We start from the raw sequence: 15,374 nt of genomic DNA, 5'->3' as shown, positions 1-15,374 counted from the left end.
GGTGTAATTGTGGAGACTCTTGATCACCGTGAGGCTGAGAAAGAATTAAGAACTGGTGATCTCAAAAGTTATTCTGGCAGAAAGGTTTAAGTTGTGGTCGGGGCAAAGTACGCTGGAAAAGGTTAGAGAAAGAACCTTAGGCGTGACTTTGAGACCATAGTCTTGGAGAACCTAGCCCAGAAAACAGACAGAGAAAAACGTTCTTTTCTTTAATAGACTGTTTGAACTCCTATTTTTAAGAAAATGCCACCCAAAAAGACTAAGAACCCGGTGAGGGAATCACCTATAGAAAGTGCTGAAGAGGAAAATGGGGACCTGCAAGGGGAACCAGGCTCTATTGAAACCACACCTGCGGGAGAGAGTCCTAAAATCTCTGAGAGTTTTGAAAAGTGGAAACTAGAGCAGGAATATAAATTGAGAGAGATGGAAATTAAATTAAAAGCTGAGCAGGAAAGGAAAAAATTAGAAGCAGAGAAAGAGGAGCGAATGAGGGAAAAAGAAATACAGTTTCAATTGGAGATGAGGAGATTGGAAGTGACTGCAATAAAAAAGCAGAATAACAGTAACAATACCAATGGGCAAACACTTGTGAAAATAGAGTTAACACGTTTCCCAGAATATAAAGATAGATACCCCACAAGCATTGCAGCAGCTGCACGGTTAGGAGATGAAATTAATGAAATCCGAGACTATGTGTATGATGGACCCAGATATGGGGGGAGGAATTGGGAGAACCATAAAAATAAAACTGAACAAAATCGAGGAAAATTTACCTCAGACTCCAATAAGGGGAATTACTCCTCAGAGAAGGGGCCCCATGAAAAGATATCCCTACAGTCAGGGAGTGCTGAGGGAAAAGTTAATAAACCCAACAAGACAGATCCCCCTGAAATCTTTTGCTGGAAATGTGGGGAAAAGGGACATCGGAGGGATGAATGTTGGCAAGGAAAAGAGAAAATAAAAAGTCCCACAACTACAAAGAAGACATTTTGTGTCCAGGCTGTAGAGCAGGGCCCAACTGACTCGGTTGTCATGGCAACCAACTGGAATACAGTTGAGCAAGGGCCTAATGAGGTAGCTGAGGCCAAGGTGCTACATTGTAATACAATCCAACATGATGGACACCTATTACAAAGTGCTGGGGAAAACATTTGGGTAGAGGGGGAAAAATACCATGGGCTGAAGGATATGGGCTCACAAATCACAATCCTTCACCCCGATATAGTAAAATCGGAGGCCATCATTCCCGGGAAGACTATAAGAATAAAGGGAATTTTCAAACCTCCTGAGGTACTACCGATGGCAAAAGTTGATATTGGATATCAGAGTTGGTCAGGACAGTGGGAAGTAGCGATCTCTGAAGAGATTCCCACCACAGTTCTTATTGGTTGGGATTTAGTAGAACATGTGCGAAGTGCTTTTATAGTCACCAGAGCACAAGGGAAGTTATTGTTGCCCAGGCCTGAACAAAGTGATACAGTTGCTGAAACCACTAAGGAAGGAGAGCAGCTGGGGGGAAGAGTGTCTATGGAAACAAGAGACGCTACATTATTTCCCCTGACTAATAGTCAAGCCTCAAACTTTGTGGAAAAACAAAAGGAGGATTTAGAGTTAAAACCCTATTTTGAGGCGGCAGAGATAAATAAAACCTTAACTCCTGAGAGTCCAGAACAATTTAAGTTGGACCAAGGTTTATTATATAGAGAAATTCTTATCAACCCAGCAAGGGGTGGTGGTGAGATACAACCACGATTGGTGGTTCCAACTGAATATAGGGGCAAGATCCTGCAAAACACACACAACAGTGTGTTTAGTGCACCCATGGGGATTAATAGCACAAAATACCTGACATTCAGGATGGACGATGAAATGCGTAGTGTCCAACTGAATGCATCAAAGTCAGTCAAGTCACTAAACCTTCAACCCAATCTAGACTATAGTAGTCATGTTGTTAAAAAAGCCTGTGAAATTGGTAAAGGAGGGTATACCTGCAATGTGATCAGTGACCTATCTGTGAGATCAGTTAGAACAACTAGTCATATTTATGATAAACCATTCAGCAATTGGAAATATAGAAAGAAAAACGTCCTGGAAGTTATAGCTGGCATGGTGTCCCATCAACTTTCTATGAAAGTGAAAGTGTTTCCTACACTAGAGATTGTGTGGTGGGAAGATGGGTACCCTGCTGCTTATGCAACACAAATAAATGTCCAAGATAAACGTGGTTACACAGCATTAATGTGGCCACCACAGCAAAGACATAAAAAAGTAGTCTTCAAATGGCTCAAAGTGGGAACTGATAAATCAATACAGACCAAAGATGGACTGACAGCAAGAGAGATTGCTATGAGCAAGAAGCAATCAGAGCTTTTAAACCTACTTGCATTAAGTAATCATGCTTGTATAGAAAACTTCAGCAAGCTGACTATTAAAAAAAAAAAAGCTATCCATAAACTTATGAAAACAGTTCCCAGTACATTTAAAAGCCAGACAACCAGTTCTTATGCAACTGTTGATGACATGGAGATGTGTGTACAAGGCCTCGAGCTTGAACCCTTAACAGAGATCCTGAAGGAGGGAGAAGTTGGTCCAAGAGAGCTTTTGATCCTGAGATACAAGGACTCCACACAGCTTGGAATCCACAATCATTACAGACGCCTCGAGTGCAGGGAACGGAGTGGACTGTGTCATCCGGCAGAGGAAGACAGCTTGCATCCCATCAGGTACGGCAGAGAAAAGACTGGTGTCAGAGAAAGATACTTCTTGCAGCATTTAAAGACAATAAGGAGTGTGAAAGGATCCTGAACACCATCGCAGATGCCTTATCACGAAGCCGAAGACAACGGTTAAAATGGACAGTTACGACTTTTCTTGCAATTCACTAAAGGCCTAATGTTGCATGAACTATTGTATATAATAAAAAACCACAATTTTTATGCCAGTAGGATAAGAGAGGTTAAGGTTAGTAAGCATAGAAAATGTTTGTTTAAATTAAGGTGTCATGCAGTTTGATCAGGAGGTCACTTGGCAAAGTGTACCCTCCTGAATCAAACTTTCTAAAGGGGGGAGGTATGTGGCGTTCACCAAACTTCGGATTGGCATAGAAGGTGTTAAAAGGGAAAAACCAGTAAGAACCTTGAGGGGGCGGAGTTATGTGGGCTATATAAACCCCTCCCGGGGAAGGAAGGGAGTTCTTAGTTCTTAGTTCTTTGGTCGTTGGGTCTTTGGTTCTTTAGTCTTTAGGCTTGTTGTTGGTCTTTAGCTAGGGGGCTTGTTGTGGGTATTGAGTGCCTGGTAGAAGGGTGGCAAGGGAAGGAGTAGGAACAGGGGTGGGAGAAATCGTTGGGCACTGTTGTTAATAAGAACACAACCAAGAAAGTACTGTTTATTCAGAAACCACATGCGTATGTACTAAACTTCAAATAAAACAGTTTTGTTCCAATATTCTCCTTGACTGAACTGAGTGAAGTAAATACCAGACAAACTGGTTGGTGGCAGCAGTTAAGTAATAAAGTGGTGAGTGCAGGTATCAACGGACCGTTAAACGTCTGGGGGACCTGTGCAGGTTGAGCGAACCGCCACAGTCACTTCCTGGTTTATGGCGCTGGGGAGCCAAAATGTTCGAGAACTAAGCTTTTCAAAAACCAAGGTACGACTGTGAATGCAAAGCAATAGCCGTCCCCTCCCCTGCAGAAGTAGGCTTGTGCCAGAGTAGGTAGCAGACATGCATCCCATGATGAAGGGAGAGCTTCTCTTGTGTCTTTTGAAAGTAACCTTTGGATCCATGATTCTGACATGGCATCTATGTAATTGCTATACGGTACCTCTGTACTCTGTATATGCTACAGATTTTTTCCTTTGCAGCCCAACTTGAACTGAAGCTACAATGAATAATTTGGAGCATGCAGTGTGCAATCCTAATTCTTCCTTTGAATCACCCGATATCATGTGACTTCATGCGATCTGACAGATGGGTGGAGCTGTTCGTTTGTCAAAGTAGCCCACAGGGGTTGAGGAAGTTTCGGATCTGGCCCATTAGCCAGATCCTGCTTCCCCATCTTTGTGCTAAACCCACAGTATCAAGAAGGGTTAGATAGATCACCCAGGAAATTCTTATTGCCTTCAAATTTACAGGAGAAAACAGATAGCACAGGTCTAGCATCGGAGAGCAGAAACAAATGTGTTCACTCGCTGCACTGTGAATCTAACTTCAAAATTGCCAGCACATCGCCTGTAGCCATGGTACAGCTGTTCATTGGTAATCCTAAACGTAGACATTCCTGGCGGCTTTGTTGGGTAGATCTTCTTCGGAAACACACTAACCAAATCTGTCAATGAAGCATTAGGTTTCAAGGGTAGAATGTAAACACTGCATTATGCTAATTGGTTCATCTGTCAATCCTCGTTAAGCTCGGTGTGCCTAGACAACTTTATTGGGTTAAAAGAAAAACAGCACCCCACCCCAAGAACTTGTCTGGCTTCCTGTCATACACAATCTTCAGTCAGTCAGTCAGTCTCATAGCTTGTCTGCCAGCAAATTAATAAGGCAGAAGCTATGAAGAAGCTGGAATTCCTGCAGTGAGCAGAAGTTGCGGTGGTGAGCTGAACTGATGAAGCTGGCCAGGTAAAGGTGTTCGGTTTCTTTAATTGAAACAATATACAGATCAGAAGCATCAGGACTACTTTCAGAGAGAGAAGCGACGATTAGTGTGAAATGGCATTAGAGTAAAATAATTCATCCGTTGGTTGGGGGTAGGTGAGATTTTCCATGGTCTCGGAATGGGTGACAAGGCTTGTAAAAGTTGGTAAGAACTTAAATGGTCTGGAAGTAGGGTTGCCTTCTCCCATGCTGGCTTCAGAAGCCCTACCATGAGTACCATGGCTGACCACACAGCCTTTTCACTGGTGGCATCCTGCCTTTGAACTATCCTTCCTAGATAGATTTATGTGGCACCAATACTACCATCATTTAGGCTTGAGCCTGAGAGATCCAGCGTTGCATTTACAAACTGCGCTTTTTTAAATCACTAAGACTTCAAATAGATTTGCACTCCTGCTGTTCTATTGGGTTTCCTGACTGCTATTCTGTTTATTTTGTTTGCTGTTCATCTCTGCTTTATTTGTCTACCACATTAATTCAAGCTTTTCACTTGACTGTCCGTTGATTAGGAGACATTTCTTGGAATAGTGACTCACAAACACTTAAAACAAATTTATAATATGCAGAATATGTGTACGTTTGAACTAAGGAAAAGGAAATGCATTGATTCAGACTAAAATTTTATGTTTGATTCAGGCAGGACCAATCTGAAGACCGCCTGATTCAACTAAGGGGCCTTGAGCCTACTTTGTTTTCCCCATTCACTATTGGAAAATAATAATTTAAAAAATCTAAATTTTTTGTTCCATTTTGACAGAAGTGGATGAAGTTTGCAAGCATAATAGCCACTCTGTAGTGGATAAATCCTACCAAATTACAGCCAAATAAGTCCAGCAATCTTTATGCCGGATGTTATACTCCAAAGGGCTAAAGGAGCAGATGTTATACTCCAAAGGGCTAAAAGTGGTTTTGTGATTGACAGCTTGTTCAACTATTGCTGCTTTGGGAGGAAGGGCAGCATAGAAATATAATAAATGAAGAAAGAAATGAATTCCAGGTTTCCCTTGCAGTATTCAACACACTTTGACAGCATCACAAGTATGATTTTGTATTGATGTATCTTGGTTAGCATGTGAATCATAAATAATTCCCAGTCATGGTTAGGAACGTAGCATACTGTCTTATTTTAGCCCATTGTTCCATCACATGCAGAGTTGTCTGCACTGCCTGACAGAAGGTCTCCAGTTCCCAGGCCTGACTTGGAGATGCCAGGGATTGGACTAGCGCCTTCTGAATTATGACAAAAGCAGCACACTAAGAGAAGAATATGGAAGTTCAGGAAGTCTGAAGGCTTCAAGTTAAAACTTTATGTTGTCTGCTTCTTTGCAGGTCTTCTTTAGGAAGGGAAAGGTCCTCCTGGAAATGGGGAGGCCATCTGAGGCTCTGCTGCAGTTCCAACGTTGCCTCACGCTGAATCCCAATTTTCATGCTGCTCAATATGAAACAGAAAAGGTATTTGTTTATTTTAAATAATTTTATGTTCCTTTAAGGTAAAACTTTCTCAACATAAAATGTGTGTCACACACACACACACACACACTACTATTTACCGAAACAACAGCGTTAAAATGCACAATGGCCATTTGAATTAGCATCAGCTTAAATTTTGGGAATAAAAAATTATTGGTGTTGCCATGTCTGACACTTTATATTCCAGCTTCCCAGCAAAATAACATGAGATTTTTCATCTGTTTGATCACGCAGCATTTCAGCCTCATGGTTGGGCCTACTCAGACTGCTCAAAAACAAAAGATGGGAGTATTCATTTTGACTGGCCGCAAAACCAAAGCTAAACTGGCGCTTCCATGTTTACACTGCAAACTTCCCTCCCTTTGATGGCTTCAGGACCTTTTAATATAATCACAGCTTTGAATGAAAATATTTCAATAACGGCAAGCTCAAACGAGCCAGACATTAGTACTGCTAGGTGTTAAGAGTGTACAGTAATCTAGGCAACAGGTGCTGTGAGCATCTGTCGTACTGTTTAAAACAGTTTAGCTCCTGCCATTATTATGGGTTAGGAGTAAAACACTCAGGTGAGGTAGTGTGACTGTTTGCATTTCAGAACAGTACACCAATTATGCTGACAGGGGACTTTAGGTCCTGGAGTAGAAATCCTAAATGAATTTGATTTCAGGTGGGTTCTTTAACTATAGCACTACAGTCAAATATATTAGTTAATGCATTGTGATATAAGAATAAGCTTCTGCCTTTACATCTAGTCTCATTGCATGCATATTTTTTAAGGCATGTTGTTAATGATTTTTTGGAGCTGCAGGAAACAGTTTTTCTGTCCAGTGAAAGGGAAAGACTAAAAGAAAAACGGTAAAGAAACTGGCTCGAAGTCTTGTTTTAGTTGTGGCATCAAAGACCATTTTAATTTACATTTAGCTATCTTAGCAATTTTTGACTTATGAAACTCTTAGTAAGAGAGATAGTGGTATTTAAAAGCAAATTCTACCTTGAAGTTTCTTTTCCTTTCAGAAATACAGTAACCTGTTTTCTTCTTCTTGCCAGATTCTCACGAATGATGCCTCCCCTCTTCCAGGCACTGTTATGGAGCTGAAGAGGGATGCCAATCAGAACTTGAAAGGGTCTAATTCAGGGAAAGAGCTAACTGCCCTTGTGTCTTTTGAAGGAGAACCCCTACAGGTAAGCAACATGGAGTGGCAGTACCAATTACAAGGCTAGCAGTAGGATGAAAGGCAGGTATGCATTTGAATATCACTGTGGATGGGTGTGCACATCATACAGGTATAGACCACCTAACCAGCTGTGTTTTAATAATTTGTTCTTGGGAATTTTATTCCTGCTTTCTAAATCTGTCTCTTGAATGAGATTCAAACTTTTTGGAGAATTGAGGGTCTTATTAATAGTGGAAAGAAGCAGGCAACTGTTGTTTCAGACGACAACTTTAGATTTCAATAAAGCAAAACGTTAGTCAAGAAATGTGGGATTTGCATGTATGTGCTTTGCAGAATACAACTGTCTTTTCATGTCTTTCTTCACCCGTAGTCTTTTTGCTTGGTCTGCTCTGGAAAGGAGGTGTTTAAGAGGATGTTTTTCTTTCTGAAATAGGCTTTGAAGGGAAGAAAGGAAGTTTGGCTGGGAGAAGATGCTTCTGACCACAGCCAAGCAGCACTTTCCATACCAGAATGGTTGAGGAAGAAGTCAAATGCAGGTTTTTCAGCAGAGAAGGAAAGGGGTAAGGATATTAAAAAACAACAACAACGTTGTATTATCTGGGGAAAACAAGAGGCGGCTACTTGAATCTTCATGGGAGTATGGTATCTTAACCACTATTCTCTAAACTGCAGCAGTCAATTTTTATAGCTTACATTAGGGTGCAAGGTCCTAATGGAGGAGCAGAGGTCCTGTCTACACAACATATGGCAGTGTTTGGATCTCATGATAAGCCATGGTTTATTGTGATAGGAATAACTGTAGGCTTGCCTGGGGCTCACACAATCCCACTACCTGAATCTGCACTCTCACTGGTTTGCTTGAGAAAGAGCCATCAAGTCCCACTTAACACATATTGCAGCAACTAATGGGTTCAGGGGTGGCTGGTGTGGTGATGCTATGGAGCTGGCCAGGCAGCGATGGTGCTACTTGGAGCAGGGCAGGATGGCAGTGAGCTGAGGGTAATTGTGTGCATTGGTGGGAAGGCCAGATTGGCTCTGACCTTGCCGCGCTGCCCTTTCTGCCACTGTGCCCTGCCCCACCACGGCGGGCGTCAGTGATGCTGCTTCCAGGAGGCTGCCTCCACAGTCCACGGTGCCTGCTGACACAGCATCCTATTTGGTGTTGTTTCAGGGAAGGGGGCATCAAGTTAAGTGTTGCAATTATGAGATGTCAGACACTATGCAGGGCAAGTTTGCAAAATGCTGTCAGGTGGCAAGTTGCCTCTGCAAATCCCATAAGGCCATTTCACACATTATCCTGAGGCATTCATTCATTCCTTTTATTTGTACGCTGCTTTTCCACACATACACAAAAATCATGCTCTAAGAAGGCTGTAACAAAGAAATAGGAATGCATTTGAAACAAACAATCCAAAACCAATTTCATAACGACATAATAAAACAATATCAAATATAACATACCAAAAACCGCATCCAATACTATAAATATAACAACATGCAGCATCCAACAGCAACATAACAAGGGAGCTTCACAGTTTCAGCTTAGTCCCAGAAACACCCCTTCCATGATTTTACTCATGGTCCCTCTCCTGCAGAAGCTTCTTATAAGCCTTCAAAGGCAAATGGTGGGGTAGCTGGGAAACCCCCTCCCATGATGTTACTATGTTTGCCACTAAGTTCACATTCAGCAGGGATTCACTTTAACCCTCAGGTGTCTACCTAAAAATGTAAGGTGTGAAGGCACCATTTATTGATGCAGTTTTTGGTACGTGAGACCACTGGTCTGTGGAGAGTACAAAGGCATGGATTGTTCCAGTATGACTGTGATCAAAGCAAAGTTGATGAAGCTGCCCTATGGACTTGGGGTGGGGTAATGTGTGGCATTCAACATTTCTCTCTCTTGCTTTCTCTTTCATTAACAAAGATTTTGAAGAAGGGGCATCGGCAACAGGAACCAAGTGCACCCAGGAGCATAAACCAGACTTTGCGGATCTCTTGAGTACATCAGACTTGGAATGTTCTCTTTGCATACGGTCAGTTTCTAGAGTTGCTGGATAAAGGATCACCTGTGTACTTTGACGTGAGAAATGTGTGATCAGTCATCTGCTTCACATTCTAGCCAAAGCTTGAAAGGCGGAGAGTGGAATGCAATATATATAATGGGAGGTGTGAAAATGACTTTATAATAGCGTTTGAGAATTCAGCGCTTTACATCATCGCAGATGAAAGTGTTGATAGTCATTTATTTAACCATTTATTAAAATACCTACCGTGGCCTCCATATACATGAGGTAATGCTCAACTAGGTTTTATTCAGAGTTGACCCATTAAATTGACCTGACTTTAGCATGTTCATTAATTTCAGGGGGTCTGCTATGAGTAAAACTTAGTTGAATATCACCCATGATTTTGAGTCGGGATACATACTTCATATAAAACAACACACACAAAAATAATATAAAATTAGCCACTCTTATTTATTTATTTCTAGATTTATACAGTGGTACCTCGGGTTACAAACACCTCAGGTTACAAACACTTTGGGTTACAGACTCCGCTAACCTGGAAGTAGTACCTCTGTCAGCATTAAATGCCCGTTTGCAGATAGTGAACTCAGTCCTTTACAGAAGAATGCAGCAGAAGCAACTGTGGTTGGAATAGTAACATCAAAGATTTTATTTATAAAGATAATAACAAAACAGCAAGACGACTCTCACATCCATCTTCTTCAGTAGAGGAGCTGAGAGAACAGAGAAAGGGAGGAGACATTTAAATAGTTCCCATACTCATACATCAATTAAGTAATTAAAGGCAACCTGCAACATTATGCCATGTGAGAATGAGACATTACAATATTGACAACCTCGGGTTAAGAACTTTACCTCAGGATGAGAACAGAAATCGTGCGCTAGCGGTGCACTGGCAGCGGGAGGCCCCATTAGCTAAAGTGGTACCTCAGGTTAAGAACAGTTTCAGGTTAAGAACGGACCTCCGGAACGAATTAAGTTCATAACCAGAGGTACCACTGTATCTTGTTCCCTCTCAATAGATAGCGTTTTAGACTGTATACTGCCCTGTGATCATTAGATGAAGGGTGATATAGAAATTTAATAATAAAAATACAGAGAAACTGAGCAAAGCTGATCCTCTTCATCTCTGCCTCCTTCTGCAGAGTTATATGGAAGCATGTGGTTGGGCTCTGTGCTGGAGCTTTGTGAGATTATGAGATTTGGGTTCCCTTGGATGTCCAGTTAAACACATACCTTTTCTGTCTTGTTTTTTTTAAATGAACCTTTTCCAGCCTTTCCTTTCCTCATTCATCAAGGAAATGGCAGGGAGAAACCGATGTGAATGATGCCTCAGTGCTGATCTCTTTCTCTCTCAGGATTTAAAAGCTTAATTCTTCCAAGCCTTGCCAAAAGGCTCATGGCCTGGGGGATTTATGCCTGTAATTAGGCAATATCCTTATTGAATTAGCAACTTTGACACCCAGGTTTATCCACCTAAACTTTAGTTAAGGGAAATGAGATGACCACATGCCAATGCCGTTGAGGTGAGGCTTGGTGATGCTCCCTTCAAAATGGAAGAAGGACCAATGGAAAATGCCACATGCTGTCAATGAAAAATCAGTGGCTCCTTGTGATGGCCTACAGTGCCTGATTCTCCTTGTTTCGTAACAAGGCAATTTCTTCTCATGAATGAGGGTGATGTTGTGCCTTATGAACTTCTGAAAAATTGACAATGAAAACATGGTTGGGTTGATACCAGGCCATGGACAGACAAACAGCAAGCCTTTCTCAGTTAGCTGCCCCATGTCACCTTGGAACATTCTTGATTGCCATCTTACCACATAAATGAGGAGGTCCATGTTCTGTTGGGTGCATCACTGACTGGAACAGTCTGCGTCACAATTAAAGTGTGTGATAAGACGCCCCCTATTTGGGAGGACTCAGATTTAAGAAAATGGCCTTGGCGCTATCCATGTATAAAAGGTAAAGGGACCCCTGACCATTAGGTCCAGTCGTGTCCGACTCTGGGGTTGTGGTGCTCATCTCGCATTACTGGCCGAGGGAGCTGGTGTACAGCTTCCGGGTCATATGGCCAGCATGACAAAGCTGCTTCTGGCAAACCAGAGCAGCACACAGAAATACAGTTTACCTTCCCGCCGGAGTGGTACCTATTTATCTACTTGCACTTTGACATGCTTTCAAACTGCTAGGTTGGCAGGAGCTGGGACCGAGCAATGGGAGCTCACCCCGTCGCAGGGATTCGAACCGCCGACCTTCTGATCAGCAAGCCCTAGGATCTGTGGTTTAACCCACAGCGCCACCCGTGTCCCTATCCGTGTATAAGACGTCCCCTATTTTTTGACATAATTTATTAGGTGGGGGAAAACCTAGTCTTAATTTATTAAATGAGTACTGTATACTGCCCTTCATCTGCAGATCTCAAGGCAGTTCACAACATAAAATAGGAAAACACCAAATACCGTATTGGCCTGAATATAAGCCATACTTTATTCCCAAATTCCGACCATGAAAAGTTAAAAGTGCAGCCTATATTTACAACCTTAATGGTATGCAGCCAGGAGTGTGGGGCAAGCAACACCAGGAGCATGGCAAAGCGGTGCCTGCCCCACGCGTAGTTCCCTGTCCTCTCCCCCAAGGCCAGGAAGGGAGAGAGCGAGGAAGAGGAAAGGCCGCTGGCAACACTATGTGGCTCCCCCCTCCCCAGTATGCAGCCAAGAGCAGTGAGGAATGGAGCAGCTTATATTCGGGAATTTTTTCTTTTTTTCAGGTTAAGAACAGACCTCCAGAACAAATTAAGTTCTTAACCCGAGGTACCACTGTACTCGAGATTTTTCATTGTTAAGAAATAAGTCCCTACATACTTTACCATCAGCCATCAAAAATTAGCAATTTGGCTTCAACTACCAAACTTTCTGCAAATGGACATATTTTTTGGTACATTAACACACACACACACACACAGCCTTGTCTGCGGTGCTGCTTGGGAATTCTAAGCAACCAAAAAAATCAGTGCAGCGTTTAAAGGTTCCATTTGCCTTCATGACTGAAAATGGCATTCAGTTGTATCAAAACATAGACAAAGCCTTCTCCTTGATCTCAGTAACCATCATGCAAAATTTAGTTGCAGTTGAGTTGCAATTGGGTTAAGAGGTGTCCAAATGCATAGCAAACGGTCAAACAACTTTCCAAAACATACAGGTATACTTAGATTCATGCCCTACTCCATCCCTCCTGGGACTATAGGGCTTCCTGTTCCTGCAAGAAGAAGAAGAAGAGTTTGGATTTGATATCCCGCTTTATCACTACCTGATAAAGGAGTCTCAAAGCGGCTAACATTCTCCTTTCCCTTCCTCCCCCACAACCAACACTCTGTGAGGTGAGTGGGGCTGAGAGACTTCAGAGAAGTGTGACTAGCCCAAGGTCACCCAGCAGCTGCATGTGGAGGAGCGGAGACGCAAACCCGGTTCCCCAGATTACGAGTCTACCACTCTTAACCACTACACCACACTGGCAAGGGAAGTTGGAGGGAGCATTTGACAGCTAGCAGTGAAATCAGCCAGCCTCCTTCTCTCTAGCCTACTGCATTTCTATCCTGAGTACGGAGGAGATATTGCCAACCCTTTTGCTTGTAGACACACAATTCCTTCTCACTTCTGGCCACCAAGGTAGTGCTGAAATATAAAGCTGTCTTCCACTCCAGTCGCTGAGTGTATATTAGCATGCAAATAGCTGGAAACTCCCCAAATCTGAAGGTTGTACTCCTGTATTACTTGTGATAGCCCACCCTTTGGGTTGGTATGCACCTAATGAGAATCTCTCTTGCCACCTGAAATTTTCACGTTCCCTTTCTTCCTCTGGTTTTTCTGCAGAATGTTCTTTGAGCCTGTGACTACACCTTGTGGCCATACTTTCTGCAAAGAATGCTTGGAGCGTTGCCTAGATCATAGACCCAACTGCCCCCTTTGCAAACAGAGCCTCAGAGAGGTAAGAGGGATCTTGCAGGATGCGTGCATGATGGAGGAGGAGGAAGGTCTGAATTTGTGTTTAATTTGACCTGAATTGCCTAGAGCTTTTCTTTGTGCTTGAGGGGTTCATTGTGGATTCTGTCACTGTGAGTAGGCGATGGCATTTATTTAATTCCATTGTTGACCCGGATAATTGTTAGAAAAAGCAGCATGTTACTTAAGTGAAATTATGACAGGTGCAGTGCTATGGTAGAAATCGCTGCACCTGCTTTCTTGCTAGGATCATCAGACCAAAAGGTACTTGGCTCTTCTCCAACTGCTAAATCAATGCGGATTCGTTAAATATTGCCAGGTTTGACTTGCCTAGATAATTGGGGGGGGGGGGTTGTTGATTAAATGGAAACGTTACATTTGCGTTAGATGTGGAAATGATTAAATAATGCTTTCAGCCTCCAATTAAGAGGGTCCTCTGAGCCACAGTTTTATTGCTGAGAAGATGACATTATTGAAATGGGAAATCACATAACACATCCCATAATGGGGAAGGGTCAATAGCAGACACAAGCAAACTGGCCTCCTGTGAACAGGTAACATTTCTTCTCCAAAGCAAAGTAATAGAATAGGAAAGCTAATCTACAGACATGAGGCAAATACAGTCAGCCCCCCCCCCCACCTTGGAAACATCAGCTTAAGTTGAATTATTATGTGGATGTTATAGATATGGTTTCTGTGGGCCATATCCTGCATAGGTAGAGGTCCCTCCCCCATGTGATTTTGCATGCAGCAGGATTCACAGGAAGAAAAGAAGCAGTTGACATGATGAGTGAACAATAGCTGTAATTTCCTGCTTAAAGGAACCAATTAAGGAAGACATTGCCATATTATTTCAGAAGTAGGCTGACTTATACTGGTGAGACCATTTGCCTACTTTGATCATAGAATTATAGAATAGTAGAGTTGGAAGGGACCCCAATTATCATCTAGTCCAACCCCCTGCAATGCAGAACTATGCAGCTGTCCCATACAGGGATTAAACCTGCAACCTTGGCATTATTAGCATCATGGTGTAACCAACTGAGCTATCCAGGATCAGTATTGTCTACAGTGACTGGCAGTGTTTCTCCAAGTAGGAGAGATTCTGGGGGTTGCAGATGCTTTGGCCCTGAGCTACAGCCTTTCCCTGATTTTCTTCCTGCACCGCAGAGTAAATGCTCCCACACCTCATTTTCCATATTCTCTCCTTCCTCTACCTGAGTTTTGTGCTTTCTAGACTTACAATTAAATAATAGACAGGAGCAGCTCACCCCGTGGACTGGAACCACAGCACTAGCCTCTTGGCAGCAGCGCCACTGCTGTTTACTAGGAGGGGTGAGTTGATATCCATGTCAGATTTGCTCTGCTGCTGTAGCCATGCAGCCCTGACCTTTCCACCACTTTGCCCCTCCCAGTAAGTGGCAGTGCCAGGAGGTTATTGCTGCAGCTCTGCCCCCCTTGGGCGAGGCCCTCCTGATACTGGTTTGTTCATCATGAAAGCAAGAAGAAAGAAGGTGGTGATGTGTGTTGACTCTTAAGTTGTTTTCTTTTTTTTTTTAAAAAAAAATTCTAGGTAGCACAACATAGACTCTGATAATAAGAGGGAACTGATCTCAAATAGTGGCAATATCAAACATGAAAAAGGCACATGCCTTTCTCCTTCAAATTGTGTTTGGAAGCCTTGTAGATCTTTGTTTGAAAACATGCTAACCTGGAATTTGGTTTCTTGTGTTGGGATTATTAAGATTTAGTGTCAGGAGTAACGTAGTCCTGGACACAGCAGAGTGAACACAGGTTTTCTGGAAGATTCTGGCTGTAGAGCATTGACTGGACAGCACAACGCAGGAACTCAGCAACTCACATGGATAACTATATACAGTATTTATTGAAGCAACTAGTATCCATAAGTTACTATGTACAGACTTTGGAAATAAAAGAAACAAAAGTAAAACCTTTCCTCTCTCTCTCTCTCTCTCTCTCTCTCTCTCTCTCTCTCTCTCTCTCTCTCTCTCTCTCTCAACCTTCATTAACCAAACTACAC

The 15,374-nt window shown here is 42.6% G+C and overlaps 1 protein-coding gene across 2 annotated transcripts in view; it reads left to right on the top strand.

The window, feature by feature from the left end:
- The window catches only part of LOC117041483 (LON peptidase N-terminal domain and RING finger protein 1-like), a 32,912-nt gene that overhangs the window by 10,819 nt on the left and 6,719 nt on the right, over positions 1–15,374 (top strand). For both annotated transcript variants that reach the window (XM_033140335.1, XM_033140334.1), the window contains exons 3-7: positions 5,990–6,112; positions 7,178–7,312; positions 7,739–7,865; positions 9,230–9,338; positions 13,205–13,319. In XM_033140335.1, coding sequence (XP_032996226.1) covers positions 5,990–6,112; positions 7,178–7,312; positions 7,739–7,865; positions 9,230–9,338; positions 13,205–13,319 — 609 coding nt within the window. The remainder of the gene's footprint in view (positions 1–5,989; positions 6,113–7,177; positions 7,313–7,738; positions 7,866–9,229; positions 9,339–13,204; positions 13,320–15,374) is intronic.

This window comes from Lacerta agilis, chromosome 2 (assembly GCF_009819535.1).
Source record: "Lacerta agilis isolate rLacAgi1 chromosome 2, rLacAgi1.pri, whole genome shotgun sequence".
In the NCBI taxonomy this organism is placed as follows: domain Eukaryota; kingdom Metazoa; phylum Chordata; class Lepidosauria; order Squamata; family Lacertidae; genus Lacerta; species Lacerta agilis.
The sequence above is the reverse complement of the archived record's forward strand: the minus strand, read 5'-3'. Positions and strand labels throughout refer to the sequence as shown.